Here is a 27922-nt window from a genome sequence, read left to right on the forward strand (position 1 = left end):
CTGTTTCTCTTACATAATCTCAACGAGGTAAACAATTATGTTGGCTGATGCTACTTCCATCTTTCTTCCTCTCCAGTATTTATTTTTAATTTTGGACTCTATTTACTCAGAAATTGAGTGGCAGTCTAAAAAACTGATATAACGCCAAAGTGAGTAATTTATATATGTATGTATACACACACACACACACACACACACACACACACACACACACACACGGGTCACGTGATTATAACATCCATGTAAGGTGCTTAGCTATAACATCATCGTGACATGCTTCTATTTTGACAGCAGGTATTTATAAGCTCTATTTTTTTTGTCTTCAAAAGAAACTTGAAGGCCAAGGTTTGAACCCCAGCAGGGCCACGCACTGGGCCTGGGAAACACTAGCGCTCTCAGGGATAAAGATTTATTTTATAAACAAAAAGGAACTGAGACCACCACACATAAACAGTTGATCAAAGGGCTATGTTCATTTACAATATCTGGTCTGGAGTTTTTACAAAGGGGTCTGCTTATTTTTAACTATTTGGCTTATTGGATAAATATGCCATAAAGTAGTTAAAACGAGTGATTACACAGGAGATTTAACTTGTCACAAAGTAAAGTAGCATCTTAGATAAATGTGTACCTAATTAGGATAAAAATGTCAAAAATACTTTTTTAGGGTACCCTGGTATATTTAATTTTTAAAAACTACAATTTCTTGGGATCTGGGACCAAAAAGGAAGGCTGGTCTGTGGTCAGCACACAAGCTTAAAATGAAAGTTCCTATGCTTTCAGGAGATATCGTAATCATCAAAACTGCCTTCCTAAAAAGAAGCATCTAATAGGGTTTTGGAAAAATTCCACAAAAAAACACATAATTTTATGCCATTAAAGATAACCAATATTTATCGTATGTACTTACCTGAGGGACATTGCTGTCAACCCACTTGGAATTTGGTAAAATATCATCCCACAAAATCAGGCATCGAGCAAGTGTCTGAAAAACATAATACAGATAAAATTAATTAGAGCAGGCAAAGTTCACAGATTTTGTAAAAAGGATACTGTTAAACAGAATAATTTAAGAATCAGTTTCCAACTGATGGCAATTTTGAAAAATAAAGTAAGCATATAGGATCAACCTAAGCTCCTCATTAAAATAAAATGAACATTTAGATTTTAACACACAAAACTAAAATCGAGTTATCATCAAAGTTTAGAGAAGCTGGAGAGTACGTTTCAAAACTTGTTCCATAAAAGAAAACAAGAGACACAGCTCTGGCTACATAATTTCAAGGCTTTCCTATGCCAAAAACATAAAAGTTTAAACAGTACAGAGGGAATAACCTAGGCAAGCAGCTGCTGCCATTAACGATCCTTAAGAGTAAGACTGCCTCCTTACTAATAAGGAAAACAGCAGTGAAGCCCCAGTCACATGCTGCTTGAGAGGAAGTCTTGAATGATAATGTGAGAAGCTGAAACATCAACTTCGGGTATTACAGGTCAACGTGGTTACTTTTCCTACATTCCTACAGCTAAATGTGGGAAATCTCAAAAGAACACCACCAATTACAGGTCCATGACACATTTAGAATAAAAGGTTCCCTTGCAGAAACACTTGGATTTGCAAGCCAATCGGAAAACCAGACAGACTCGTGTGAACAGAAGTGGAAAGCACAAAGTACATACCCTAAGCAGGAGGAACTCTGGTTTCACAAAGTCCAGCAAGTACATGGTGTCGGGAGCTCGCAGCCAATCGGCAATGGACCTGTTGATGGAGGCCATCATCGCTCAGAAGAGGCAAAGAATCGAAAGCCCAGACAGATCGCCTCCTCCGCACTCCAGCCGCTGCCCCATTGTCTTGTGTAGTACTTTCCACCCTCTAACGTACCATTTACTGTGTATGCGTGTTATGTCTTACTATGACGTAAGCTCCACGAGGACGAATATGTTTAGTTTCGTTTTGTTCGCCAAGAAAGCACTAACATACACACCCATCCAAATAGATGAATAAGTATCTGTTTTTACCCACTTTGTTAATTTTGCATATGTTCCCTTTTTCTAAGAGGAGGAATTACAACATTGAAACATTTCTGGAATCTTAGAATATTTTTTAAATTAAAAGACCTAAAACAAGGTTAATGTCTCCTCCCCAACTTACTCTTCTATGCAAAACGTAAAATAAAAGCCAAAGGTCTGCTTTCAACAGTCAGCACTAATCGTTGGGGTTGGGAAGGTAGATGGTGGGGTCAGAAGGAAAGCAGAAACCACTTTTGTAAATAGGAACCAGGAGAAGAATAACGCTAAGTATTTCTGGCTTCCCCAGTCCTCATAACGATATGCACATTTAATACAAAGGAATTGGGCATTTTGGGATTGTCAGTGACATCAACTATAAAACAGCAATGAATACAACTGGTGATTTTGTCAAATATTAAAATAGCAAAATACATGGTTTTTAGATAAAAATGTATATAATCTGAAGTGTTTCAGAATTAAAATCAGGGTTGCATAGCAGAGGGGAAATAAACACATTAAGATACTTTAGTTTTACTACCGAGGTCAGAAAGGAAGTGACGCTGTCATGGGGAGCGAGGGGTGGGTGGGGGATGCAATACCTGTTGTTGGTTTTTAAGTAGATCATAGCCAGAGCCAGAGTGGCACCTGGACACGTCACATCCACGTTTATGGTATCTCCTTCCTGTCAAGAGAAGTTTACTCGTGTAAAAGACTTGTGTGTGAATTACTATAAAATTCTTCTGCTTCCAACCAACATACTGACAGAGGTGGGTATGACACCACTGCAAGTCAGCGCTCCGACGCGGACTTACTTTGATCTGGTAACTTGGAGACTTGTGCTTCTCCCTGTGCGTCCCTGCTGGGAAGCGCCGGTGGCCCCCAACCATGTACTGATAGAGCTGCTCGGGCACGTTCAGGTCACACATGCCTATGAGATTGCTGCCGTGCTGGGACACGAGACAGACACAGACAGGGAATTTATGCAGGAAGGTCCACAGCACATACAAACCAAAGCACGGTACACTGGGGCTTTTTTCTAATTAAATTAACTATACTCAAGCTATTAACAATTCACATTAAAATTACACTGTTGATATGGTCAAGTTCATACTTTGATTTCACAAAATACATAAAGGCTTCAAAGCACAGTAAGTTGCACTAACAGCCAAAGAAAATACTAGGTATGCAAAATGAACCTGAACTGGGAACGTCTGAGTCATTTCATTATTGTGCCTGTGAACCTTCGGACACCAATTATTATAATAGTAAAAACAACTTCTTGCATCCTTACTCTGTTTCAGATATTATTCTGTGTGTTTAACATAGATTAACTTAGTTAAGATGACAATTCTATCAAATAGCTACTATTTTTACAGGTGAGGAGAGTGAGGCACAAAGAGAGAAGCCTGGGGTGACACAGTGACCAAGTGGCAGGGTTGGACATGACACAGGCAGCTTGGCACCACAATGCATGGGGTGCTTAAGCACTGGATGATACTGTGTTTAAATGACCTGGCTCCCTGGTCAGGACCAGGACGAAGCTTTTCCAGCGGGCCATCTCCTCTTTAGTTCATGTATAAATGTGAAGAGTCAGACTCCTGACAGTCACCTTGCTTTGTATGATCTAGTTTCAGTGTGACAACGTGTGGAAGGCTCTCCAAGGACCCCACATTCCTGATGTGCTCACTGAATGAAAGGGGTTTGATAATTCTGGACCACGTCTCACGATGGGGTTGGAGATGGGTCAACACGACACGGCCTCCGTCACAGAGCAGATGCTAGGTATTGTGGCACATTCTGTGAGGCCTGGTGAACGCCAGGGTGCCAAAAGTAGGCTCTGGTTTCTCTCTAGCAACTACGACAGACCTTACAGGTCCTCGCCAGCCACACATTTTCACTAATTTCTGCATCCTGTCTCAGTGAGCTGTCACTTCTTCATCTTACATCTTGAAATCTTTTTGAGAAATGTCATTACCTTACTTCATTCATTCATGAATACGTATATCTAAGCCCTGGGAGAGAAACCTTAAAGCCCCACGCTTTACTACACTTTTTCTCCATTTCCGGATCTAGCACTTTCCAAAACATCCAGAAAGAAAGAGCAGAGTCTCAGGTTAAGGGCAGTCAGGGTAAGGCAGAGCGGCACTCAGCCTCCAGGGTCCCGAGACTCACGCCCACACGCAGGTGTGGTCACACAGCCGGCAGTGGCAGACTGCTTACCCCCAAGCAGACCATGCCCAGGGCCAAGCCAGCCGCCAAAGAGTAGGACTCCCTGTCGGTGCAGTACTCCATCTCCGGGCCCGGGGGCCGCCCTGTGAAACAGGAAACAGCACAGTTCATGTGGGCCTGCGAAGCTCCTCACTCACAAAGGCCTTACAGGGAACTTTCTAGTGAGGTGCGTAAGAACTATGGGTTCCATACAAGCCCACTCAGAAAGACACGATATCACAAATGGTGTCCACGACTGTCAGTATACTACAAAAAAAAGCCATCAAATGGTTCTTTTAATATGGAAGCAATGACTAAAACACTGTGAAAACCAGGGTTTTACTTTAGAAAAAAAAAACTTACCAAGACGGAAGAAAAATATTTTTAAAGGGAGGGATGCTCAAAACAGTTTTAATTTTTAATCTCTTGCATTTTGTCTCTGCTTTATTGTTTTCAAAACCATTCATTCGATGTGGTGTTGAAATACTGATAATGGACAGGTTAAGTGTCTAAGCACGTTGTGTTTCCAGACACTTATTTTGATTCTATATGCTACTGAGCTGCCCTACTATGGCAGAATTTCTGTGCAGTGATCCTAAGTTTGGCCAGTGCAAAATAAAAACGTCTAAAAAGCACCCCATAACTCTAATTCTACCTTTTAAGGCAGCAAAACGTATCACATATGAAGACCTCTCCCTCTAAAACGTATCATATGTAAAAGACCTCTCCCTCCACAACGTATCATATGGAAAGACCACTCCCTCCAAAAAAAAGTTCACATTCCTGGGATTTTATCTCCAAGAAAAAAAATGCAATTTAAAAAAAAAAAAAAAAAGAAATACTGTACAAAAGTGATCAGCGTAATGTTTATGCATAATAGTGAAGAATTAGAAACAACTTAAGAGTCCTAAAAACAAGAAAACAATTAGGTAATTTACAGAACACCAATTCAGTGATATTAAATCATATAAAATTCATTTTCAAAACATTATGGCAGTAACATATGAAAAGGGCAGTACGGCTGTTCCGTCTGCAATTACACACAAGAGCATAAGCATTCTCGTATGAATCCAGTTGAAACCCTCGACATACAACATGAAAGTGTGCTGGGCTGAGGGATGTACAACGACATCACCAGAGGCCATTATAGACCAGACAAAGATGTGATGTCACCCTGTAGGGGAACAAGCTTCCGAAGCCGGTCGGGAGGTGCTTCTGAGTAAGTGTCGCAGACCAACAACTTACATTACTGCACATTGTGGGCACCGGAACATCTCAGTTTTGAGGATACTTCATTTCATCACTGTAGCAGGCTACACTGTTAGTCCCGATTCTTCAGGGCCCCGCGGTGCCAGTGCTGTCACACCCAGTCCTGACAGAGCCTCGCAGGGGAGCTGAGCAGGTGACTAGCTTTGGCCTGGGATCTCAGCAAGCACAAAGTCTGCAAAGTCTGACTGCGCTTCCCTCGTCTGGTTCTCCCTCTGGCCCTCTGTCGTCACCCTAGGAGCAGCACACCCTCCTGCCTGGGTCCCAGAATGGGGCCCGTGGAACAGAGCCAGGGCAGCAGCCCACAGCCCTGCAGCCAGAAGCACTGGCCCAGGCCAAGTGTGTGCTGTGCGGCCGTCTGGTGCAGTCGCTGCCTGCTGCAGTCACTCCCAAGAGTAAGGCACCTTCATCAACATATCCTGAACATTGGAGGAAAGATCCTAACGAGAACAGGACGAGGCCGGTGAATGAGCCTCTCAATTCCTCAACAAACTAACGCCCACAGCATCGCAACTGGTCCGCAAAAGGTGACAACACGTAAGACAGACTTCCCAAAAGCTCAGACTCAACTGAAAACACAGAAGATGCATTTCCTCAGCAACATGCCCAGCAGCATGTATGGAGGCAAGCAGGAGGCCCCCTTCCATCCTCCCGGAAGCGCTGTTGTCACACAGGACAAACACCGTGTTGAGGACTCTGTTTTGAGTGCAGACCCCGCGAGACCTCGCCTGGTGGCGACACAGCGGACACTGCCCGCCTGTGATGGAGAGGTTGCCTCAGCGGGGCCAGGGAAAGTGCAGCCCGGTAACCTGTGCGGGAACACCAGCTTGGGGAATAGCACTTGTAGTGCTATTCGTACCGGATCATTCTAGCCTCAGCAGAGCTACTGGTTTCTCCTTGATTGTAACAATTTTCCCATCATTCCTGCTCTGGTTGCTGTGGGGAGGGAAACGCAAGCCCATGAAGACACAGCACTGCTGACGCCATACCTATCTCAGCCAGCAGCACCTCCGCCGTGTGCCTGTGGGCTGTCCCTTGGTACACAAGGCCGATGCCCACTACCGCGGCCACCTGGACGTTGTGAGGGACATCCAGCTCCGTGGACGTTGGGGGTAAGAGCGCAGGGACGTGTATGCTGAGCAGCCGAGTGACCGACATGTCCATGGTGCCCAGCTTCGCGGCAGACACGCCGAGCAGCAGTCCGATGCTCGTCATTTCATGACCCTGCGACAGAAAGGAGATGAAAACCGAGTCACTTCCAAAGCAGATAAGTGGTTTAAATAAAATACTGCCTGACAGTACCTTCACGAAGCATTTGATGTGACAGGCACCGAGAATACAACAGCAAACTAAACAGCCATGGTCCTTGCCCTCACGAAGCTAGTGAAAAGGATTCAGTGGACCTAATCCAGATTAGGAGGGGCGGGAGAATTATTAGGAATCTCTGAAAAAGTAAAATTTACAGTAGGACCTGAAGGATGAGTACAAAGTAGCCAGGAAAGTGGCAGTAAAGGAGGCACTCAACTTTAGAAAGTGAGAGAATGATATCAGGTGAGAGACGACCAGGTAATCCAGAGGTGATTCAGAAACGAGCCCTCACACTGATGCCAAGAGCACCCAATGGGAAAAGAATCATCTTCTCAAAATAGTGCTGTGATGGCTGCAGTGAGGCGGGCCCCTTCCTTATAGTCCATACAAAATTATCTGTAAATGGATCACAGAACTACATGTAGGTGCTAAAATTATAACATGCTTAGGAGAAAACACAGGTGGAAATCTTCGTCACTTTGTCTTAGTTACTGACTTCGATATGACACCAAAAGCACAGCAACCAAGAAAAACAGATGAATTAGACTCCATCAAAATTAACAACTTTTATGTTTCAAAGATGCCATAAGAAAGTGAAAAGACAACCCAAAGAATGGGAGAAAAATTCTGTAAATCCCTTCTCTGCTAATGGACCTGTATCTAGAATACATAAAGGATACACTCAATAAGACAACCCAATTAAAATATAAGCAAAGGGTTTAAATAATCCCTCCAAAGTAAACTTACAAATGGCCTAGGAGCACATGAGAAGATGCTCAACATCATTAGCCATCAAGGAAATGCAAACCAAAACCACAATGAGATATTTCTTGACACCTACGAGGATGACTATAATGAAAAAGACAGACAATAACAAGTGTTGGCCAAGAATATGGAGAAACTGGAAGCCTTAGGTACCGCTGGTGCCATTGTAAAACGGGGCAGCCACTCTGGAAAAGTTTGGTGGTTACCCAAGAATTTAAACAAAGGGTTACCACACAACCCAGCAGTTCCACTCCTAGCAATATACCCAAGAGAAATGAAAACATACGTCCACAAAGACATATACATGTTTATAACAGCATTATTCATAATAGCCAAAAAGTAGAAATAACCCAAACATCCATCAACTGATGAATGGATAAATAAAATACAGTATATCCATACCATGGAGTATCTATTCAGCAATATAAAGAAATGAAGTGCTGATACAAGATGTAACATGATCAAACCTTGAAAATATTATGCTAACGGAAAGAAGCTGGTCACAAAAGGCCACAGACTGTATGACCCCATTTCCATGAAAGGTCCAGAGTCAGCAAATCCATACAGACAGGAAGTAGCTCCATGGTTGCCAGGGGCTGGAGGGAGAGTGGACCAGAGAGCGACTGCTCCTAGATATGAGGTTCCTTCAAAAGGGGACGGACATGTTCTCAAATTCCATAAATATACTAAAATCCACTGAATTGTATACTTACTGGGTGGGTTTTTATGGCATAAAAGCAAAAGAGCTTATGCCAAGACAAAGAGTTTGGTATGCCAAGGAGCTAAAGCAGCCAGGCAGCATGGTGGGCATGTGGGTAGCAAGGGGAAGAGCGGCACGCAGTGAGGTTGGGGCGTGAGCAGGGGCACACTGACTCCGGGACGCACATTCGGAGCCACAGAAGGCCACTACAGGGAGTGACCTATTCGGAGCCACAGAAGGCCACTACAGGGAGTGACCTATTCGGAGCCATAGAAGGCCAATACAGGGAGTGACCTAGTCGGAGTGATGGAAGGCCACTACAGTTTCGATCAGGAAGTGACCTATTCTGATGACACTTTAGAAAGATCACTCTGCCCATTATGAGGAAAATGGATGGAACAATCCCAACAGCCCAGGTGAGGCATAGGGCCAGGAGCTGGGAGATGAGTCCTCACCTTGGTCAAGTAGTCATGGATGTTGAGAGTGGCCAGCTTGGTGAGGTGCCCGTTCAGGCCCAGGGCCATGAGGAAGCCCGCGTACTCATTGGCCAACTCGGCGTGCTTGGGCTTATTGTATGCAATCCAGGCCGAGTCGATCTGTGAGGCGGGCGCTATCTTGAGGCCGGCAGCCACGCCGTTGTGGAAGCTGGCCCAGCTGGTCATGTTGGGAGGCACGTCGATGTTCCCAGTATTGAGGTCCACCGTTGTGTTCCGGGGAGGGGCACGCCCTATTCAGGGAAAGAAATTCACAATTCAGAGAACAGAAGTTCACAAAACTAAAACACATTCAGATTCTTGAGAACAGATAACTTTTTCTACATTCGTAACACTGGGAATATTAGGTTACTACGAGTACTTAAGATTTTATACATGTGAGTCAAACTTGATGCAGGTGGAAAAAAAACCTCAATTGTTTAAAGTAACTCATTGTCTTTTTTGCTAAAATACATAGGGCTATAAGATAACTGATGCCAATTTAACTTTGTACAGCTCTGATTATACCCACTGCTTTGAAATCTTTCTTTCAAACAGCAGGAAGCTTATTTAAAAAGTAAAAAAAAAGACTAGCCACTGTTAGACTACACGAATAGTAAAGCCCAATATGGCAATGGTGACATTGATGTTAATTTTAAATATGCCGTCTCATATTTTTCTTGGGACATTAAGGGGAAATGACATTTTAAAAGAGACAAAGACCTTTATAAATTCGCTCTATCCCTATCTATGTCTATCTCTCTCTATGTAGATAGATATCTAATTAATATGCTGTTGTTAAAAATACCAAACTCACTCGGAGACAGCTCTATAAAAAACATCATTTTATAGACCTAAGTTACACAGTGAACCGTAAGAGCACTCACTAAATTTAACATGATGGTCAATTTATTTAAGAGGATGTAAATTAAATGTCATGATACCATGTTCTCTTTGAATTCCTTTTCTTGAGTCTTGAGGTTTTGATCTACACTGTGTACAAGTAAATACTGAACTCTTTTTATATTTTTAATATTCTGTATTAGCTCAAGCACGGATAAATATTTAAAATATTCTAAATAATGCATAAAGTTACACAGTTCACTAGAGGTTTGAAAATATGGTTTTAAAGGAGCTAAGAGAGTCATGTAAAATCAATTTTAGATGGAAGCACAGTGTCTTACGTGCAATGTGTAGACACACGTACATATAGACGCGCGCGCACACACGAAGTAAAATATGTGTGTCTTTACCATTTGCTTTTCTTAAGAGCTAACTCAAATGATGGTATATGACAGCACCACACAGGCTGGCAAGTTCATGAGTTACATTTTCACTTTCTCAAAATCGGCAGAGAGATTAATAATTAAAAAATAAATAAGTAAATTTTCTAAACACAACAATTCATCAAATAACACATATTTGCATACAAAAGAAAATGAAAGCAACGGGTGAAGCAAATTGACTCCAACAAGACTAACAACATATAAAAATACAACAGGCCATATCAGTGTGAGTTAAGGAAGTATATTAAGAAAGTGTTTTTTCCTAAATTATTATTAAATCAAGATCATTTTAGGGGAGGGGGGAGCGGGGGGGGCTACCAGAATGACTAAAAGAATAAACTTGGGATTAATGTCATAAACACATTTTAAATCATGCAAATGACCTAAATGTATTCAGAAAAAAGAAGACAATGATTCATACACTTACTTTTAACATGCACTCAAGCATCAGGTTTAATATGGTTTAGCATTTGCCAATTTTGCATAAGGTTCTTTTCTAACTCAAACTTTTTCTATGAAAACCTTCAAAGAGTTGAAAGACTAATGAAATGAACACCTAATACCTGGCCCTCCATCAAGATTCAACAATTGTTCAGATTTTGCCATAGTTACTTTATCTCTCTGAGAGAACAATCACGACAGTGCGGGTCACGGTGGAGATGAGGCCTGACGAGGTGACGCTGGAGAAGGGAGTAGGTTCTTCACTCAGTGGGCCGCACAACCCACATGCTGCTGACAGCACAGCTGAGAGGGACCCTGGACTTTTAAAATGACACAAACTTGAAATACTGTGGGATTATATTTATGTATCTTACATACTACCCATTACTGTATGCATTATGCATACATTTTGTACGGGTCTCTAAAACCTCAAATGCTCTAAAGGATTTTCAATGGTAATTTCCACTACGCGCCACTGTCGCCTGTAGAACACTCACACCAGCACCAGCTGAACATGTGCTACAAAACGCCCTGTAATCCCGATACTGGCAAGGAGCCCTGTCATAGCCGGCGGAAGTGAAAACGGATGCGGCCAGGCAGAAGCTCCCTGACAGGCTGCCGCTTCAGAGCCTGAAAATCTCGCTGTCCTGGGAGTCATACTTCTAAGCAATTATCCTACGTAAGTAAAATGAACACACCCCATCGATATGTCTAAAATAGCAAGAAAGGGTAACTTCTAACAATATGAGGTTGTTCATATAAACTATATTCCATTGAAACACTCGAGCAAATAAAAATGAAGTGTAGGTAACAAATGATTACACAATACTACATAACACATACAACTGTACAATATGTATGCTAGATATCCAAGGATGCCGACTGTACAGTACATTTTTAAAATAATTTATAAAACAGATTTCAATTTTCTGATAACTAAGCAAATATAAAATCATAAAATGCAGAAATAAAATTCAGAAATATATGCACCAAAAGGTTAACACTAGTGAAGTCCAGTAGCAAGTGGGACAACCGTGAGTATATCTTCTCGTTTTTGTACAAGGATCATGTATTCATAATAAAAAGTAAGACATTTTCACACTAAATATTTTTACCTTTTACACTTTAAGAGTCTTTAAAGCTCAATAATCTCACCATTACCGATAATGTTTCTAAACTTCGCCAAGAGCCTTTTTGTGTCTCCCATGGTCTCATTAAATGCAGGAATCAGCACTGGGCGACTCTATGCCCTCACTGTGTAGTCTGGTTTGCTATCTGCTCTGTGACAGCCACTAGGGTAGCTCTAAAGAAGACGGGAAAGACTTGGGGTAGCAAGAGCCTGTCTCCGCTTTTACTTGGCTAATTCAGAACTCCAATGAACATGTACTCAGCCACGTTCCTTCCTCGCACTTAACATACCAGTCAAGTTGAGCTTGGGAACAGGCAATGGCTCCGTTGGAACCGGATGGTATGAAAACAAGGTGAACATCCCTCGTCCCACCGGAAGGGCCATAGTTCGCTGGCACAGCTGCAGCAACCTATAATGAAAATTGAAACCAACATGTGAAACATTTTTAAGAAAAATAACTGGAATGCAATCTGTAGGTAAGTATTTGAAAAGAAGGCATGTCGTGTAAGATGAAGTCACATCCTATGAACCTGCAGGAAAGTGTGCTGAGTCAGCCCAATGCGTGGGTTCTCGGGTTGTACCCTCACTCCCACTGGGAACTCTAAGGGGAGACGCATTTCCCTTCTTTTCTTTCATATTTGCTTTGAGTGAAAACCAGCGGGTCTACAAACCAAACCAACTCTCTAAGTGTCAGAATACGGGAAGCCTGAACTTCTACTCCAACTGGCCCTAACGCTCTCAAAGGAAAATACTGTCAGCTTGTGTTTCCTCCCTGTGTTGTCTGCAGTCTAGCTACCCTCAGTACCCCTGGGTCCTCCTCCATCATTTTGCCAAGACAGCCTCAGAAGTGCCACCTCTGTGGCCTTGCACGAGGACGGAAAGGAAGTCCCTACGCTGAAGGTCAGTGGATTCCATGATATCTGCAGGGAAAACACAGAATCTGTTTCACTTACATAACAGCTGGGATTTACAGGACTGACTGGATCAGTGAAGTTCAAGGTTAAAGTGGCTTCTATGGGCTATTTGTTTCTATATTAAAATAAATCACCTGCCATAGAGCCCCTTAAAACAAAATTGAACAGAAGTTCAATTAGAACCAGAAAACACTTAACACAAGTGATACCTGAAGACACAGCAACGCCCTTCAGAAGCTAACATTTTCTCTGCAGTCAAAGCTACGTACAAGCACGCTCTCTCTTTAACTGCACACACTCATAGCTGCTTTTTGAGTTTATTTGTGAGGAAAAAAACTGCTGTCCTGAGATTCTTTGGGAACACTGTCCCATATTCATTTACAATTAGGGACACTCAAGGCCGGGAGCCAACGTCCCACAGAATTTTTTAGCAGAAACCTTACATATAATCCACAACATTACTGTACTGAAAACAGTAATACTGTGTCCCTTCATTGAATTACGATGTCACTGATAAGATGCATCACTGTTCCATGAGGTACTAGGAAAGAAAAATCACTGTCAATTAAACACCTACTGAGTGAAAGGCATACTCTGTTTGGAGATATTAAAAGGTGAAAAAAAGATCGGCATCACAGAATGAAGGAAGCACGTTCACAAAGAGGACAGCCGCATGGAGCTTCACCATGTCCGGGGCAGGGCCCCCAGCACTGCGCAGAAACCACTCATTTGATACAAGAGCGGCCCTGTGAGGTCTGGGAGCTGCAGTCACGACTGTGCTTACAGAGGAGGCAACTCTGGCAGCAAGATGGTGAGTAACTTACCCAGAGTCACCCAGCAGGTAGAGCCAAGCGTGGCTCCAGAGCCCATGCTAACCACCATGGTCTCACTCAACCTCTCTGTCACTCCATGGCCTCTGTTACGGTGACTAATGCCGGGTCCGTAAGGGCAGGGAACAGAGAGAAGGGGACGATGACTGACTGAGACCCTCAGCGGCCTGAGGCTGAGTGTGAATGCACCTGCCCTTCAGCAGGATCACAACAAGTAAAGAAAGGAGGAGAAAACAGGGGCAGGGTTGACAGGTAATAGCGACCAGCAGATAAAAGGACAGCAGAGAATTTTAAATAGTAAGTTGAATTGTCCCAAGGCAACCATGACTGGAACGTCACAGACATGTGACATTGGTTACTACTGAGTCTTACAATTTGTCCAGGGATAGGTAAGTGTTAGAGATGTAAGAAGGGATATAGAAAGTGGCAAGAGAGAACGCTAATGATTATTACCTATCACTACTAGTTTCTGATGAGAGCAAAAAAAGGTTGGTGTAAGTGTACCCAATACTCAAAACAAAACAATAACAAAAAACTCTCAAAATATGTTCCTGATCAAGATTCAGAAGAATGAGTTCAGAGTTTTGCTTTGTTTGTAAACTCTAAAGCAGGGGTGTCCAAACGGGGGCGCGCGGGGCAACTGCGGCCTGCAATCTGCTTTTAATTGGCCCGCAGCAAATTCCAAAAATACATTTAGTTTATTTAAATAAACCAGGTGAGGCAATACGTACTTCACCTCGAGTGAGTGGCCTGGCCCTTGGTGAAAAACGTTGAAAAAAGTAAAACGTTGAAAAAAGTTTGGACACCCCTGCGCTAAGGGAACTAGCAGCAAAATGGTTTTAGATGCGCCTTCTCTGGGGAGCAGAGGCTGTATGTCCAGAGGAGGGTCTAAAACACGACACTGACGTCACCCGATGCCAACACACTGGGAAGGCAGGCGGGCGGGGGCCGGGTGGCACTCACACCTCCCGGCGGCGGAGAGCTGCTCCTACCTGTTCTCCTTCTCCTCGATGAACTCGTGGTCGCTGAGCTCCGGGTACTGTGCCACGTTGACGCGGACGGGGTGCGCGCTCTGCAGAAGACGCCGCACGTCCTGCACCCGCAGGTCCTCACTCCATATGAGGGACATGACCTCCTGGTTCATGTCATTCATGCCGTCGTCCTCCTCCTCAGTCTCTGTTCCTGAAGGAACATCTGATGAGAGCACCTGAGTAACAGACTGGATTGTGGTGACAGTTCACAAAGCAGTGCCGCGCGCCATCTGAGTGAGAGGCTGTGATGACCGGACATGCCTACCGACCCAGACTGCCACCTCCACAGTGGGCTGGCCTGGGCCGCTAAGCTACAACTCTCCTGTCAAGTTCAATTAAATTACCCACTTGGAAAATTCCTCACAGAGCCAAGAGAAAAGTTTAAATTTAGGACAATAGTCAGGAGGCTGATTCCTCTGACAGAAACAGTCTGAACAAACTGTAAAAATCTAACTATATGCTAAACATCCCCAAAAGGAAACAAACGACTGTAAGTGGAATATGACCCCCTCGCACACAAATTTAAATACTATCTCTGATTAACACGAGCAGAAGAGAACAGCCTGAGGGTGGCGAAAGCCGGACAATACTTTCTTCCTTTAACAATTTAAATTATATAATGGATTGCGGCAGCAGGTTTCCACTGTTGTTATGAGTAGGTTCCAGATAAAAATGTCTTAAAAGGGAAGGGACTGAGTGCAGCAAAGCGAACAAGGCTCTGTTTCTTGATTCTCACTGTCCCCAGAGCTCAGCGTCTGCTTTAACATGAGCCTTGCCCGCCCACAGGAGTCAGACTTCAACAGAAGCGAACAGCACGAATCCTCACCCTCCTAATGTTTACGCGCCTTCAACAGACGAGCTCCCAGATGAAACATGGGGGTTTTGCAACGTTTAACATGAAACAACATTAGCATGAAAAAAAAAATAATGGCAGGTATGACTACATCATCACTCTTAGTTCCTAAAAATTCACTGTGCTTCCTACAGAGTATCTAATTTCAAAAGAAACTATATTCTAATGGATGAGTTAGCTATAAAATACAGAACTAAACAGCTGATAAATTGAATTTAGATAACTTATAAAATAGAGCTTCAAATAATTGAATGGAATTTACACAGAATTACTTAAAATGGCAATTAAATACAGATGACTGATTATTAATACCATTTTGTTTTAGTGCTAATGATGTTACACCGCTCTCACTCATAGTAAGTGAAAGAGGTCTAAATGCTAAAAATTATCTTGGTGAAGGAAAGGGTAATCATATTATTAGCAAAAAGAAAAAATAAATGGTTTTCTGTTTAAAACAAGAGAAACACTAGTTCAACTAAGAGCTGTCACGTAAGTGCAGAGTGAAAGAGAGATATGTGGTACGACCCTTCTGAAACCTGCGTCCCCAAGGAGACTGCGTGTGCCAAAGATCCACGAGGCAACACTGATGTGAGGAACACGTCACTAGGCCCAGGTTCTGAAGAGGCACCAGTGCCAAAGCCCTCATGGCGATTATAACAGTGACAATGCACTGATGACCATCTGCTGGCTCCAAGGCTAATGACACGTGGCCTGGCTTGCACTGCCACCAGTGAATTAACATCCCGGAGTCTTCCTGGTCCTGATGGCAATGCAGTGCTGCCATTTCGTTTTTTAAAGTTAACTAGAGTTCTAGAATAAGTCTGAAATACTCCATAATTAAGTTTTAAAAGAGAAGTAACTGGAGAGCAATGATGTGCTCCACTTCCATTTGTAGCTTCTTAGAACTCTCTCTTTTAAAAACAGACTTGGAGACTGACGAAGGAGAGGATTCAGAAGGGGTAACATTAAGTCATCATCTAAACAACTTTAGTACCCCTTTCCCCCACCCCAAAAAAAATCCTCTTCCTGGGGCTTCCGTTTTACCAATCAGAAACATATGAAGGAGAAAATAGTTACACACTAACTATCCAAATTCAGGACCACACAGCAGTCAGCTCCCAGTACGGGACAAGTGGGTCAGTCACAGTGGCTGCCCTGAGACTGGCACTTGTCCTGACTCAAGGCGAAGAAAGGTGCATTCACAAGACCTGCTCCCGTGTTCAGCTTACAGTTACGAAGATCTGGCCAATCATAAGCCCTACTTGGCACATAACATAAAAATGAATCTGATGCATACACTTGCAAAAAGACATAAAGGAAATGAAGAACATGCCCACTTTGATTTTACTGGGGCTAAAGGTGAACCTTGAACTTTCTGTGTTGACACTCACAGATTTCCCTTTGGGTAAGTTTCCTTCACAGGCCTGTTTGGAAAGGTCCTGACGTCCGATCAAGAGACAGACAGCCTCTGGCCAGTCGGAAGCAGGCTGCTCACGACAGTGATAAATTGCATCTCTGATGGGAAGAGCAATTCCAAAGGGAAGAGTTTCCAAGTCTCTTAAAGTGAAACCTGACGGTGAAAGGAGAAAAGTTTCATTTACACTTGCCCCTGTTCCAACTACCCTCTGACCGAAATTAGTAAACATCTATCCTGACGAAGAAAGAAATTTCATTTTATTTATCTTACTACTAAGGCTAGTGTCTTCACGTCAGGGAACAGTAGAAAAGGTCTCTTTACAAAATTCTGAAAAACCTTAAGATAAGACAAACAATCCAATAGGAAAAACACAAAGGACTAAAAAATATTTCCATAAGAAAAAACACAAATGGTCAACAAATATTTGAAAAGATGGTCTGTCCAACGAGGGACCAGGGAAATGCAAACTAAAACAACAGGAAACAGACGTTCACGCTCATTTGACCACAATATTAAAGTTAATTAATACCAAGTGTTGGCGACTATGCATAGCACCAGTGACTGTCACCCACAGCTGGTGGCGGGTGTATGGTACAACCACACTGGAAGACATCTGGCGTGTATAGACAGGTCCACGCACACGGTCCGAGGACAGCCATGCAAAAGCTTGTGTTTGTATGCACCAGGACACAGGCTTAAATAGTCACCAGCAGTGTGGTTTCATCATACGAAACGGGAAGAAGGGAATGGCCCAGTTGCTGGCATCAGTGGAATATCGTAAGTTGTGATATATTCAAACAGTGAGTTATATGGCAATGAAAACAAATGAGTTATTGCCATGTGAATCAACATGGATGAATCTTTAAATAATAATATTGAGTGAAGAAAAAAAGACAGAAACATATTTATATCTGTTTATATGAAGTTCAAAACATAAAACACTAACGGTATATATAGCAAGATAAAAACTACAAAAAAAATTGAGGGACAGAACACAAATTGAGGTAGGCAGCGGTTCCCTGCAGGGGTGGGCGTGTGGGAAGGCAGCATGCGGGAGTAAACACACAGGGCCTCTGCCACACCAGCACGTGTCACTCTAAACGGTGGGTGACCAGCACACTAATAGTCACTTTATCATTTTCGAAACATTTCATACATTCTTTTGTATGTATGCCACATTTCCTTTTTTAAGTTTTTCAAGTCTTCAGGTTAATTAAAAATGTATTTTTCCTTTAATGATTTTCTAAATTTTATAAATTATATATTAATTATTAATATAGAAAGTTGATTAGGATAAAAATGTTTCATTGTATGAGAATAACACTTTTATTAAATTTATGTAATATTCAAATAGATAGAACTCATCCACTATTTTTCAGCAGAGGTAATATTATAATAGTAATACTATCTGTAATACTGTATGACAATTATTGTCATTTTCAAGAGGGGCATACAAAAAATGAACAGTGAAAAGCTAACTCATATAGAACACACTTTAAGAATTCAGAAACATCCTGTAATATTCATTACAGCATTACTTTTTCTAACAAAGAAACAGCCTCATTTTTTTTATATCTTCATATCAGTCATTTAATTTTAGCTCTTCATTTTTGTAAAAAATTTCATTAGTGTTTTACTCAATTTGAAACCTAGGAGCACAGCATTGGGATTAGAGGACAGAGAAGCCCCGCACCCCACATCTTGGTGCCTATACCTTTCCCAAGCACACGTGCAATGTTCATATAATTACATTTTGGTTTTGCCAGAAACACTCCCTTCTGATATCTGAGTCTGCAGTGCCTTCAGGTTTGATGTGAGGTGACTAGTGCTCACCATTCGGAGGCCAAGAGATTAAAACGCTGCTATCACAGATGTTATTATAAGAAAGTAGTGAAACTGTCAGGCAAAGGAAGTGTGGCTTGCTGGGCCACCAATCCTGCGGGGCCCTCACAGGACCGAGAGCCCTCTCTCCTCATGCCCCCAGCTCACATTGAGGACTCTGGGCTAAGTGAGGAGGGGGCGTCCAGGAAAAGTGGGGCTCTCAGGGGCATTTTAAGGACACATAAAAGTAATAAAGATACTCTTACCTACATTCGTCATCCAGACAACTAATCTTTCCGCTAGATTAGAAACTGATGTAGAATGCCTGAAATTAAACCTATAGAACAAAACACAAAGTTATTAAACAGAAGGGTAACACACCAGTGTTTCACATTTTCAATATAAAAGCATAATCTGAATAAAAGTCACCTGTTTTCCTCTTGTTCTGCTTGTGACTTTTGGGGCACTAAAAGATAACAAAATGAAACTTTATTTTGATTGTCTTTCTGGTAAGGAAAATACATAACACAAAGAAGACTTTTGGAAATAAAAATTCATAAACAAACAACTCCTAAAAAATAATAAAACAAGCAATCCTCTGGCAGGCTGGAAAGTACAATTTCCCTGAGGGAACATCAAAAATATAGTGTGTTAGTTTTTAAGTAACCCTGGTCTCTGAAAACCAGTTGTGGACTATATACTAGAACACTGCAGGATGTCACCTCTAAAAGAGGCAGGACGTCACCTCTAAATGAGGCAAGATGCCACTTCTAAATGAGGCAGGACATAACCACTAAATGAGGCAGGACGTCACCTCTAAAAGAGGTTGGACGTGGCCTCTAAAGCAAACACTTAGGAAATTTTAAATATTTTAATGTCAACTCTATCGACATTTATAAAATTCGTTTTGGGAAGCCTGTCACTATACTGACTTACCTGGAGTTATTCTGGATAAATACTGGGAGCACTCCTCAGAAACAGAGCTTTCATCACCAAGAATGTAGAGTGCGATACTCTGCATAAGGAGAAAGTTAACATGTCAGTTTTAAGTGATGGAGATGTCAACCCCGACAGGCAAGCCCATCAACTTCAGGTGTGCAGATCTGAGTTGTGACAAATTTACACACTCGTATAACCACTCCCAGTCAGGACACACAACACTCTCCGCACCCCACAGAGTTCCCGGGTGCCCTCTGTGGTCCGCGTGCCCCTCCTACACCAGCACCGGAGACAAGCCCTGCCCTGAAGTTTGCTTCTAGTGCTGTGTGGATGGAGCCACAGAGTTAGCTGGTGTCCTGCTTCATGAGTGTGCCTCTGCAATGCAGTCACGTCACCGCCCCTCCCACAAGTTTGTTTCTTCCTACTGCCCAGAGTTCTACTGCATAGATGTACCCAACTATTCATCTGCTCATGAGCCAATGATGGACATGTTGGTCATTTCCAGATAGCGGAACCCTACCCCTCTGACCTCGGACCCTGACCCTTGTCCACTTTGGCCTTCAAGGTTCTCATTTGAATGTTTGAATGTTTGCTGCCACCACCAAGATCTGCACCTGCTGCAGCTTTTCTTTTCTTTTTTTTTTTTTTTTTTTTTTTGGAAAGTAGCATGATTTTATTGACTTTTAGTACAATGCTGGAGGGCCTTAAAATTCGATTCCAAACCCATACAAGTACAACAAATGACATACTCCTGAATCTAGCTGACATCACGCCTGACAAAGGACAGTTATAACAGCAATGCCTGTAAGTTGGCTGATAGAATTTAGTTGGAGGTTGGATGCTAGCATACCTACAATTCTCTGGCTCCCCTTTTTGGCTAGATATACACCGAGACGACACCAATCAGCAGAGCTGGGCAGGACCAATATATGTGGAGCTGTCACTTACATGTCTCCACACAAGCTGTCACTTACATGTCTCCACACAAGGAATGCAATGTTCTGGGATTAAGCTGCTCTTAATCTCATGAATGTATCTATGCCTGAACTGCACACTGAAGAATAGTTATAACAGTAACTATTGTGTTACGTTATCTTAGCATCACTTTTCTGAAAACAGAATCACCATTCTGCGTGTCTGTGTCAGAGGCACGGGGCTCTGAAGCCTCTCTGAACACGAAACAAAGCAAAAGGCAAAGTAAAGGAGAGACGGGTGGGGCCCACTGACCTGCGGGAGAAGGGACAAAAGCACACAGGTATCCTGTAAGCCTGGGAAGGCCCCCTCTCTGGAACGGCCCACAAACGACCTGTGAACAGGCTACTCCAGTGTGGGGGACCAAGCGACAAGGGCTAAAAGAAGTCACCTTTACCAGTACCCTCTGGTCCTATTTGAAGGTTTAACCTCAGACATGTATTCACTATTCAACATGAACTAATTTTTTTAAGTAAGTAAAGATGCATTTCTCTGGAGGAAAAAAATTCAAGTAGGATTTTTGGTAGCTACAAACTAATTATAAAATTTCAATAAAAAGGTAAAAGAACTAAAATAGTTAAACCAATTTTGAAAAAGAAGAGCTAATGGAAGGAGTCACAGTAAATAGACTGACGGTATTATAATATGTAGGATTTAAGTTACTACTATTTTATCCCATCCTGGATGGAAATTTAGCAAATTTTTGTGCTCTAGGCACATAAAGAACCTAACCAATTTTAAGACTTACTACTACAAAGCTGCAGAATCAAGACTGTGTGGACTTGATAAAACAAGTCCAGAAATAAACCCACAAAAATGTGATTCATTGATTTTTGACAAAAGTGCAAAAGCAACAGGGAAAGAACAGTCTTTTCAACAAACGGTGTTAGAAGATTGGGGCACCCAAATGGAGTAATAACCTCAACCTAAACTTCACATCTTACAACAAATTAACAAAAAGGATTATAGATCTAAATGTAAAACATAAAAAAAAAAAAAAAAAACTATGAAACTTCTACAAGGAAACACAGGAGAAAATATTTGTGACAGGAAGTGAAACAGTGAATTCTTAGACATGACACCAAAACCACTATCCATGAAAGAAAAAACTGGATACACTGGATTCATCTAAATTAAACACTTCTGCTCTGCAAAGGAAACATCAAGTGAATGATGAGACATGACAAGCTACAAACCAGGAGGAAATATTTGCAATCCACATATACCTCATCTAGAACTCTCAAAATCTTACTAGCCATTAAGGAAATGCAAACGAAAACCAATGAGGTACCATTTGCAAAACCATTTTGCATTACAATGGCAAAATGAAAAATCATGCCAGCACCAAACACTGACAAGGACGCAGGGGAACCAGCATGCTCCCTTGCTCGTTCATGGGGGGTAAAACGGTACAGCCCCTCTGAAAATAGCTCAGTTTCTTAGAAACAAAATGTACGTGTACTTATTACGCCCAGCCATCCCAGCTCTGGCTATCTACCCTAGGGATGAAACCATGTTCACACAAAGTGGACTTGAGTCTTCTCGGCAGCCGTGCTTGTAACTGCTAACCACTGGAGACACTGCAGATGTTCAGCAGGTGAATGCAAGAGCCAAGTGACACCCACGGAACGGACATAAAGTTCCCAACAGGGCGGACCGACTGCTGACACATACAACACTTGATGAACCTCCAAAGCGGAAGGGAAGTTTGTGGGTGGAGGGTGCTGGAACCATCCTGTATTCCAACTATGGGGGTGACTACACAAATTTATACCTTTGCTGAAAATCACACAACTGTATACAGAATTTTTAAGAAGTTGATTTTACTGTGTAATTCTTAAAATTACATTGAAAAGGAAGAAAGAAACGAGTTAGGCAACACTACGTACATACCGAGACGACGAGCCGGCTTCGTTCACAGATGCCAGGGAGGTAGGGGTAGGGTGGCATTCCCTCACCCCTCAGACAGGCGCTCACCCACTGGTAAATGCTTGGGGGTTCAGAAGTAAAAAATGATGGCTGATGCATGAATCCGGTCTGACCTTTGGCACCAGAGAAATGTTTATAAATACAAGAACACAAGAGGACAGTGCGGTTTTATTCTAAAGGAAACAAGGTTTTCAAATCAGGTACCGTTCATCAGTCAGAAAAACATTGCTCCATAGACTCCAAAATGCTCCACGTTTTCGTCCACAGTAAATAAACTGACTGTATTATAATATGTAAGACTTAAAAGACTACTATTTTGTCCCATCCTGGACAGAAATTTGGCAAATTTTTGTGCTCAAGGCACACAAAGAACCTAACCAAGCATTCTGTTCTGCCTGACCCTAAAGGTGAGAAAACAAGAGACGACAGCAGGACTCTGCAGCAAACAGGCCCCGATGCCAAGTGCCTAAAGCTCAGGGTCTAGGACAATACAACGGCCATGAAGAGGTTCCCATGTGGCAATATGAGCCCCAAGCGGCTCCTGAGCACTTGACATGTGGCCAGTGCAAATGAGCAACCACCTTGAGTGACATGGTTGGTGGCTGCTAGATGGACAGCACAGGTCTGGGGCAACGTGGCCTTGGCACTGGACACTCTCTCAGCTTCAGGCTGTATCATTTTCCTCCACACTGGGTAAGGCATGGCTTACTGCCAGTCAGAGATCTAGCCCAAGCTGCAGTCTGCCTGGTGGAAAGACATGCCCCTCACCCAGAGGCTAACAGTAAGAAGAGGACAAGCAAATGTCACTGCACTGTTCAGAAAACCTGTACCGGCACGAGTGCTTACCTGGATCAACTGTGCACACTTGTCCAGAGGCTCTGACAAGCGTTGGGTAATCTCTATAATAATGATCCAAGTAAGGCTCCAATCTTAAGTCCCTAGGAATGTAAGAGCACACAGAACAGTGTTACTGTGGACCCACGAAGCCCACCACGAGCCAGCTGAGTTTTAGCTTCCATCATTGGCCCCGGCCATCTCAAGACAGGGCAACCAGATGGCACAACAAAGCCCCAGAGACAGCCCAGCTGGGCGACAACACACGGGCAGGTTTCTGCATCACTACGTGGGGATCCAGACCCTACTTCGTTTGACAATTTCTGTAATACTGTGAACCACAGCACTACGTGAATGCAGGTATCATGACAGAGCTGCAGGCACTGTTCTAGAACTTCCACACAGCGCAGCCCGTTGTCAACAGGAAATGCTCGGCAGCACATCCCCACTGTTCAACACCCTCGTGACTTCCCACTGATCTTAGGTTAAAACCAGCAGCCCCCCCACACACACACACACGACCCACAGGCCCTCCATAGCTGACATCGGCAAACAGGTCTGTGGTTTATAGAAAATGCTCTGGGATTTTGAGAAGGTCGACTTCAGAAGTGTATTGACTGGGTTTCTCCATGACAGTCATTGCTCAGATCGAGTCACCGAAGGCCTCCTGGAGGTCCCCACTCCACACAGCTTACCTTGCCAACTGAACGAGCAGCTCAGCAAGCGAACGAATTCCTCCCGCCATCAGAGTGTTCAGCTTGAGCTCCTCATAGACAAGGTGAAGAACAAAAAACATCGCCGGTATGTGAGAGAAGAGAAGTGTGGAAGAATCCAGGCTGAGACTCTGTGACAAGTCCTCATCCTTCACCTGAGGAACCTCCAACGGGCTCAGACATAAAGATCTGTTCAAAAGGTGAGACTCCACGTCCTGGTGATAGTCTGAGCTCAGCAGATACTCCCAGTCCTGCCGAGAAGAGGACAGTAAGGACACTAACTTTTAAATAATGCCTCCTTGTAATGTCATCATGCAAAAAGAAGGCCAAATTCACCGCAAACTATTCAAATTCCACTCTCACATTAGGCTGATCTAAGAACATGAAAAAAAACCACAATGCTGAAAACTGCAATAGCTAAGTGAACAATGCTGGGAACAATGCAAATAGCTAAGTGGTTTCTGGATACAGCAACAATACTAAGATGAGCCACCTTTAAACCCATTTGAAAAACAGAGTCATGCCCTTAGGGGAGAGACTAAGGGGGAAGAACCCTACCACTGAGGCAGAGACAGAGAGAATTTAGAATCATCTTAGGCCACGTCTGTGAGGCCAAAGTGAGGAAGAGAAGATGGGAGGTGAGGACAGGCAGGCCCGGCCACCACCATGCTGACCTATGTCTAGGTAAGAGGGGCAGTCTGCTGGTGTCCAGTCGGTACATCTATCTTCCTGTGCTTGTAAGAGGTTGGAGCTAATAATCCAACCTCGTAATCAACCGAATTTTAGAGTCACACTGATTGTGCTACATTTTACACGTATTGAGTCTGTTCTGGTTCCTACTTGTGATTTATTGCATTGTGTTGACAGAATGTAGTCTATGCTATTTTCAGAGCTTGGAATTTACTGGTGTTTTCTGAGGCTCACTACAGTGTGTTCTTCCTACAACAGATACAGAACTAACCAGAAAACTGAAAAATTGATAAAGTGGACAACCAATGTAAAGAGTTCTGCTCATCAACAGACACTGCTAAGCCACATACTGGGGGAAATAGTCCCCAAAACGGGAAAGACAGAAAACTCATATCCAAAATATATAAAGGATTTCTACAGCTCAAAAAATATTTTCAAAATCCAATTTAAAAACAGGTGAAAGACTAACAGAAACCTTCCCAAAAGATATGCAGGTCACTAACAAGCACATGAAAAGGTGCTTAACACCCTTAGTCTTTAGGAAAAGGCAAGTTAAAACCACTAGGAAAAACAACCTCACATGCCCTCGATGGCTAAAATGAAAAACACTGACAGCAGCAGTGCTGGCAGAGTCAGAACTCAGGACTCGCATATATGACCGGTCAGAGCGAAACATGGTACAACCAGCCTGGGACCAGCAGTGGCCCAACAAGGTCACTGCTAAGTACTCATCCGGGAGAAATGACACGTATCCGCAAACACTTGTTACCGAATGCCAGCAGCAGCTTTATCATGACAGTCAAATGACAGAAAGAGCCTACGTACCCATGGGCACTGTGCATTCATACCATGCAGCAATAAAAGGCACAAACTACTGGTACGGCAACAGCCTGGCTGGATCGCAAAACCATTGTGCGGAATGAAAGGACCCTTACCCCCAAGATTCCACACTATGTAATTCATTTATATCAAGTGCTAGGTACAACTACGTAGGCAAAACGAGCATACCACCAGTGGGAGAATTCACTTCACTGGATGCTTCACAGAGGAAGAAATGATTAAAAATGGTATAAGGGAACTTTATGGAATGATGAAATGTTCTGTGTCTGCACAGGGGTGTGGGTTACATGAGTGTGTATTTGTTAAAATTGACCGAACTGTAAACTTAAGAGTATTTCCCGTCTATGAAAATTATATCTCAATTAAAAAAATTTTTTGAACCTCTTAAAAATATACACCCACGGGATCTGATACATTTGAGAACCTGAATTAGAGAAATTGTATAAAAAGGAAAATGCTGTCACTTTAGGTGATCAATTGGCAATAAAACAATTATAAGTCCAAGCTTAAATTATGCATTTATGTATGCTTAGTAATTTTCAGATGATCATTAAAGGCAAAAGTGAATAAATTACCACAAAAACATAACAATACCATCCGTCAAAACAACTGTTATTCAGTATCAAAATAAAGCAAAGGGTGTTAGAAACACAGGAAGATCTGGGAGATACTGCGGGCTCGGCCCAAGCCCCGCAGTAAAGCGAGTAGCATAATGTTTGCTTTCCCAGTGCACGTAAACGTAATGTTTACACTCTACTGTAGTCTATTCAGTATAGACAATGCAACAGCATTATGTCTAACAGAACTATGTATGTACCTTCATTAAAAAACACTTTATTGCTAGAATCACTAGCCACGTCTGAGCCAACAGCGAGTCGCCATCTTGGTGCTGGTAGAGGGTCTGCCTCCATGTCGATGGCCACCCACTGGTCAGGGGATGGTTGCTGAAGACTGGGCAGCCCTGGGAATTTCTTAAAATGAAACAACGATGGGCTTTGCCACACGGATTGACTCTCCCTTTCATCAATGATTTTTTTCTATAGCGTGCAAAGCTGTTTGACAGCATTTGACACACAGTAGGACTGCTTTCAGAATTGGAGCCAGTCCTCTGAAACCCGCCACTGCTTTGTCAACTGAGTTTATGTGACATTCTCAGTCCTTTTTTGTCATGTCAACAGTCTTCACAGCATCTTTGTCAGGAACAGACATGCGACTCTCCCTTTCACTTGGACACTTAGGCGCCACTGTCGGTCAACAGGTGACCTGATGTCAACATGGCTGTGTTTCAGGGACTAAGGGACAAGGGAGGCCCAAGGAGAGGGAGAGACGTGGGGACGGCTGGTGGGGGGAGCAGTCAGCACACACACATCTATCGATCATGTGTGCCATCTAACAAGCATGGTTCGTGGTGCCCCAAAACAATTACAATAGTAACACTAAAAATGACTGGTCAAAGGTCACTGTGACAAAGGTAATAATAATGAAAACGTGTGAAATACTACAAGATTTACCAAAATGTGACAGAGACACGAACTGAGCAAATGCTGTGGGGAAAATGGGGAAACAGACTTGCTGGATGCAGGGCTGCCACAAACCTTCAATTCTTAAAAAACACGTAGTTCTGTGAGGTGTAATGAAACAAGGTGTGCCTGTGCACAAAAACTGACAGGAATACCACAGAAGTGGGAGCCCAGTAGAAGTACCTACAAATCAGCTTGTATTAGCAGGAGACAATAATGCTTACCTCATCAGATCCCGTCTCAGAAGGCCTTGCCTTTTTGGGTGCAATGACTGGGGAAAGCGATCCTTCAAAGTCAAACTGGAAGATAACCCCAAAAGACAAAGTCTTATCACTTTATCATGTCGACTGACTAGCTTAAAAGGATTCAGAAATCAGCTCCACCAATCATGGAAACTGAGGAAAGTGATCAAAACTCCTTTTCACCTGGAAAACATGGCACGAATACCTTTCTTCTACAGGATCACTGTGAGGATTAAGTGAAATCACGGACGTGAAGCACCCAGCAGTGCCAGGCTCACGGGCATTGCAGTGGCACTTTCCTTTCCTTCCTACTTTTCTGATAACACACATCTTCACCCCTTGAGAAGAACAAGGACTATGAGCCACATCCAAATATACCACGTCTCAAAGAATCAACCCAATGTTAGCAAATGTCAGAAAGGAGCAGATGTTAGAGTGTGCCCAGAGTGGACAGTCTAACCATTCTATGGCAGAGACAGGCAGCTGCTCTCCACAATCTGTGTTCTCCTCTTTCTCCTGGACCCACAGCCAGGTTACATATCCTTGCCTCCCTCAGAGTCGGGGGTGGCCCTCTGACAGTGTGACTCTGAATGAAAATGGATGTCACCACTTCCAGGCCCACGTCATGGGTACAACCAGTAGGCAGGGTCCCCCAGGTGCTCTTCCCTCGCACCTGACTAGAGGGAGTCAACCCTGAAGGCGGTCTTTGAAGCCTCCACTTGAAGGTGGCCGCTGGTCCTTCAACCTGGGACCCTCATCTCCGCGTGGCCTGTGGACCTGCTAGGCACTATCAT

General features: G+C 43.1%; 1 protein-coding gene across 2 annotated transcripts in view; it reads right to left on the minus strand.

Annotated features, from left to right (window-relative positions):
- ANAPC1 (anaphase promoting complex subunit 1) overlaps nucleotides 1-27922 on the minus strand; it is a 75536-nt gene that overhangs the window by 19716 nt on the left and 27898 nt on the right. For both annotated transcript variants that reach the window (XM_019714512.3, XM_074332495.2), the window contains exons 18-34: nucleotides 27111-27185; nucleotides 23819-24087; nucleotides 23136-23227; nucleotides 22254-22402; nucleotides 19386-19464; nucleotides 18879-18915; nucleotides 18716-18786; nucleotides 16603-16781; nucleotides 14320-14534; nucleotides 11874-11992; nucleotides 8710-8981; nucleotides 6471-6705; nucleotides 4228-4319; nucleotides 2820-2954; nucleotides 2607-2689; nucleotides 1678-1756; nucleotides 911-985 (exon numbers count right to left, since the gene is read on the minus strand). In XM_019714512.3, coding sequence (XP_019570071.1) covers nucleotides 911-985; nucleotides 1678-1756; nucleotides 2607-2689; nucleotides 2820-2954; nucleotides 4228-4319; nucleotides 6471-6705; nucleotides 8710-8981; nucleotides 11874-11992; nucleotides 14320-14534; nucleotides 16603-16781; nucleotides 18716-18786; nucleotides 18879-18915; nucleotides 19386-19464; nucleotides 22254-22402; nucleotides 23136-23227; nucleotides 23819-24087; nucleotides 27111-27185 — 2256 coding nt within the window. The remainder of the gene's footprint in view (nucleotides 1-910; nucleotides 986-1677; nucleotides 1757-2606; nucleotides 2690-2819; nucleotides 2955-4227; nucleotides 4320-6470; nucleotides 6706-8709; nucleotides 8982-11873; nucleotides 11993-14319; nucleotides 14535-16602; nucleotides 16782-18715; nucleotides 18787-18878; nucleotides 18916-19385; nucleotides 19465-22253; nucleotides 22403-23135; nucleotides 23228-23818; nucleotides 24088-27110; nucleotides 27186-27922) is intronic.

This window comes from Rhinolophus sinicus, chromosome 2 (genome assembly GCF_057876585.1).
Source record: "Rhinolophus sinicus isolate RSI-liver-muscle chromosome 2, RSI-T2T, whole genome shotgun sequence".
In the NCBI taxonomy this organism is placed as follows: Eukaryota; Metazoa; Chordata; class Mammalia; order Chiroptera; family Rhinolophidae; genus Rhinolophus; species Rhinolophus sinicus.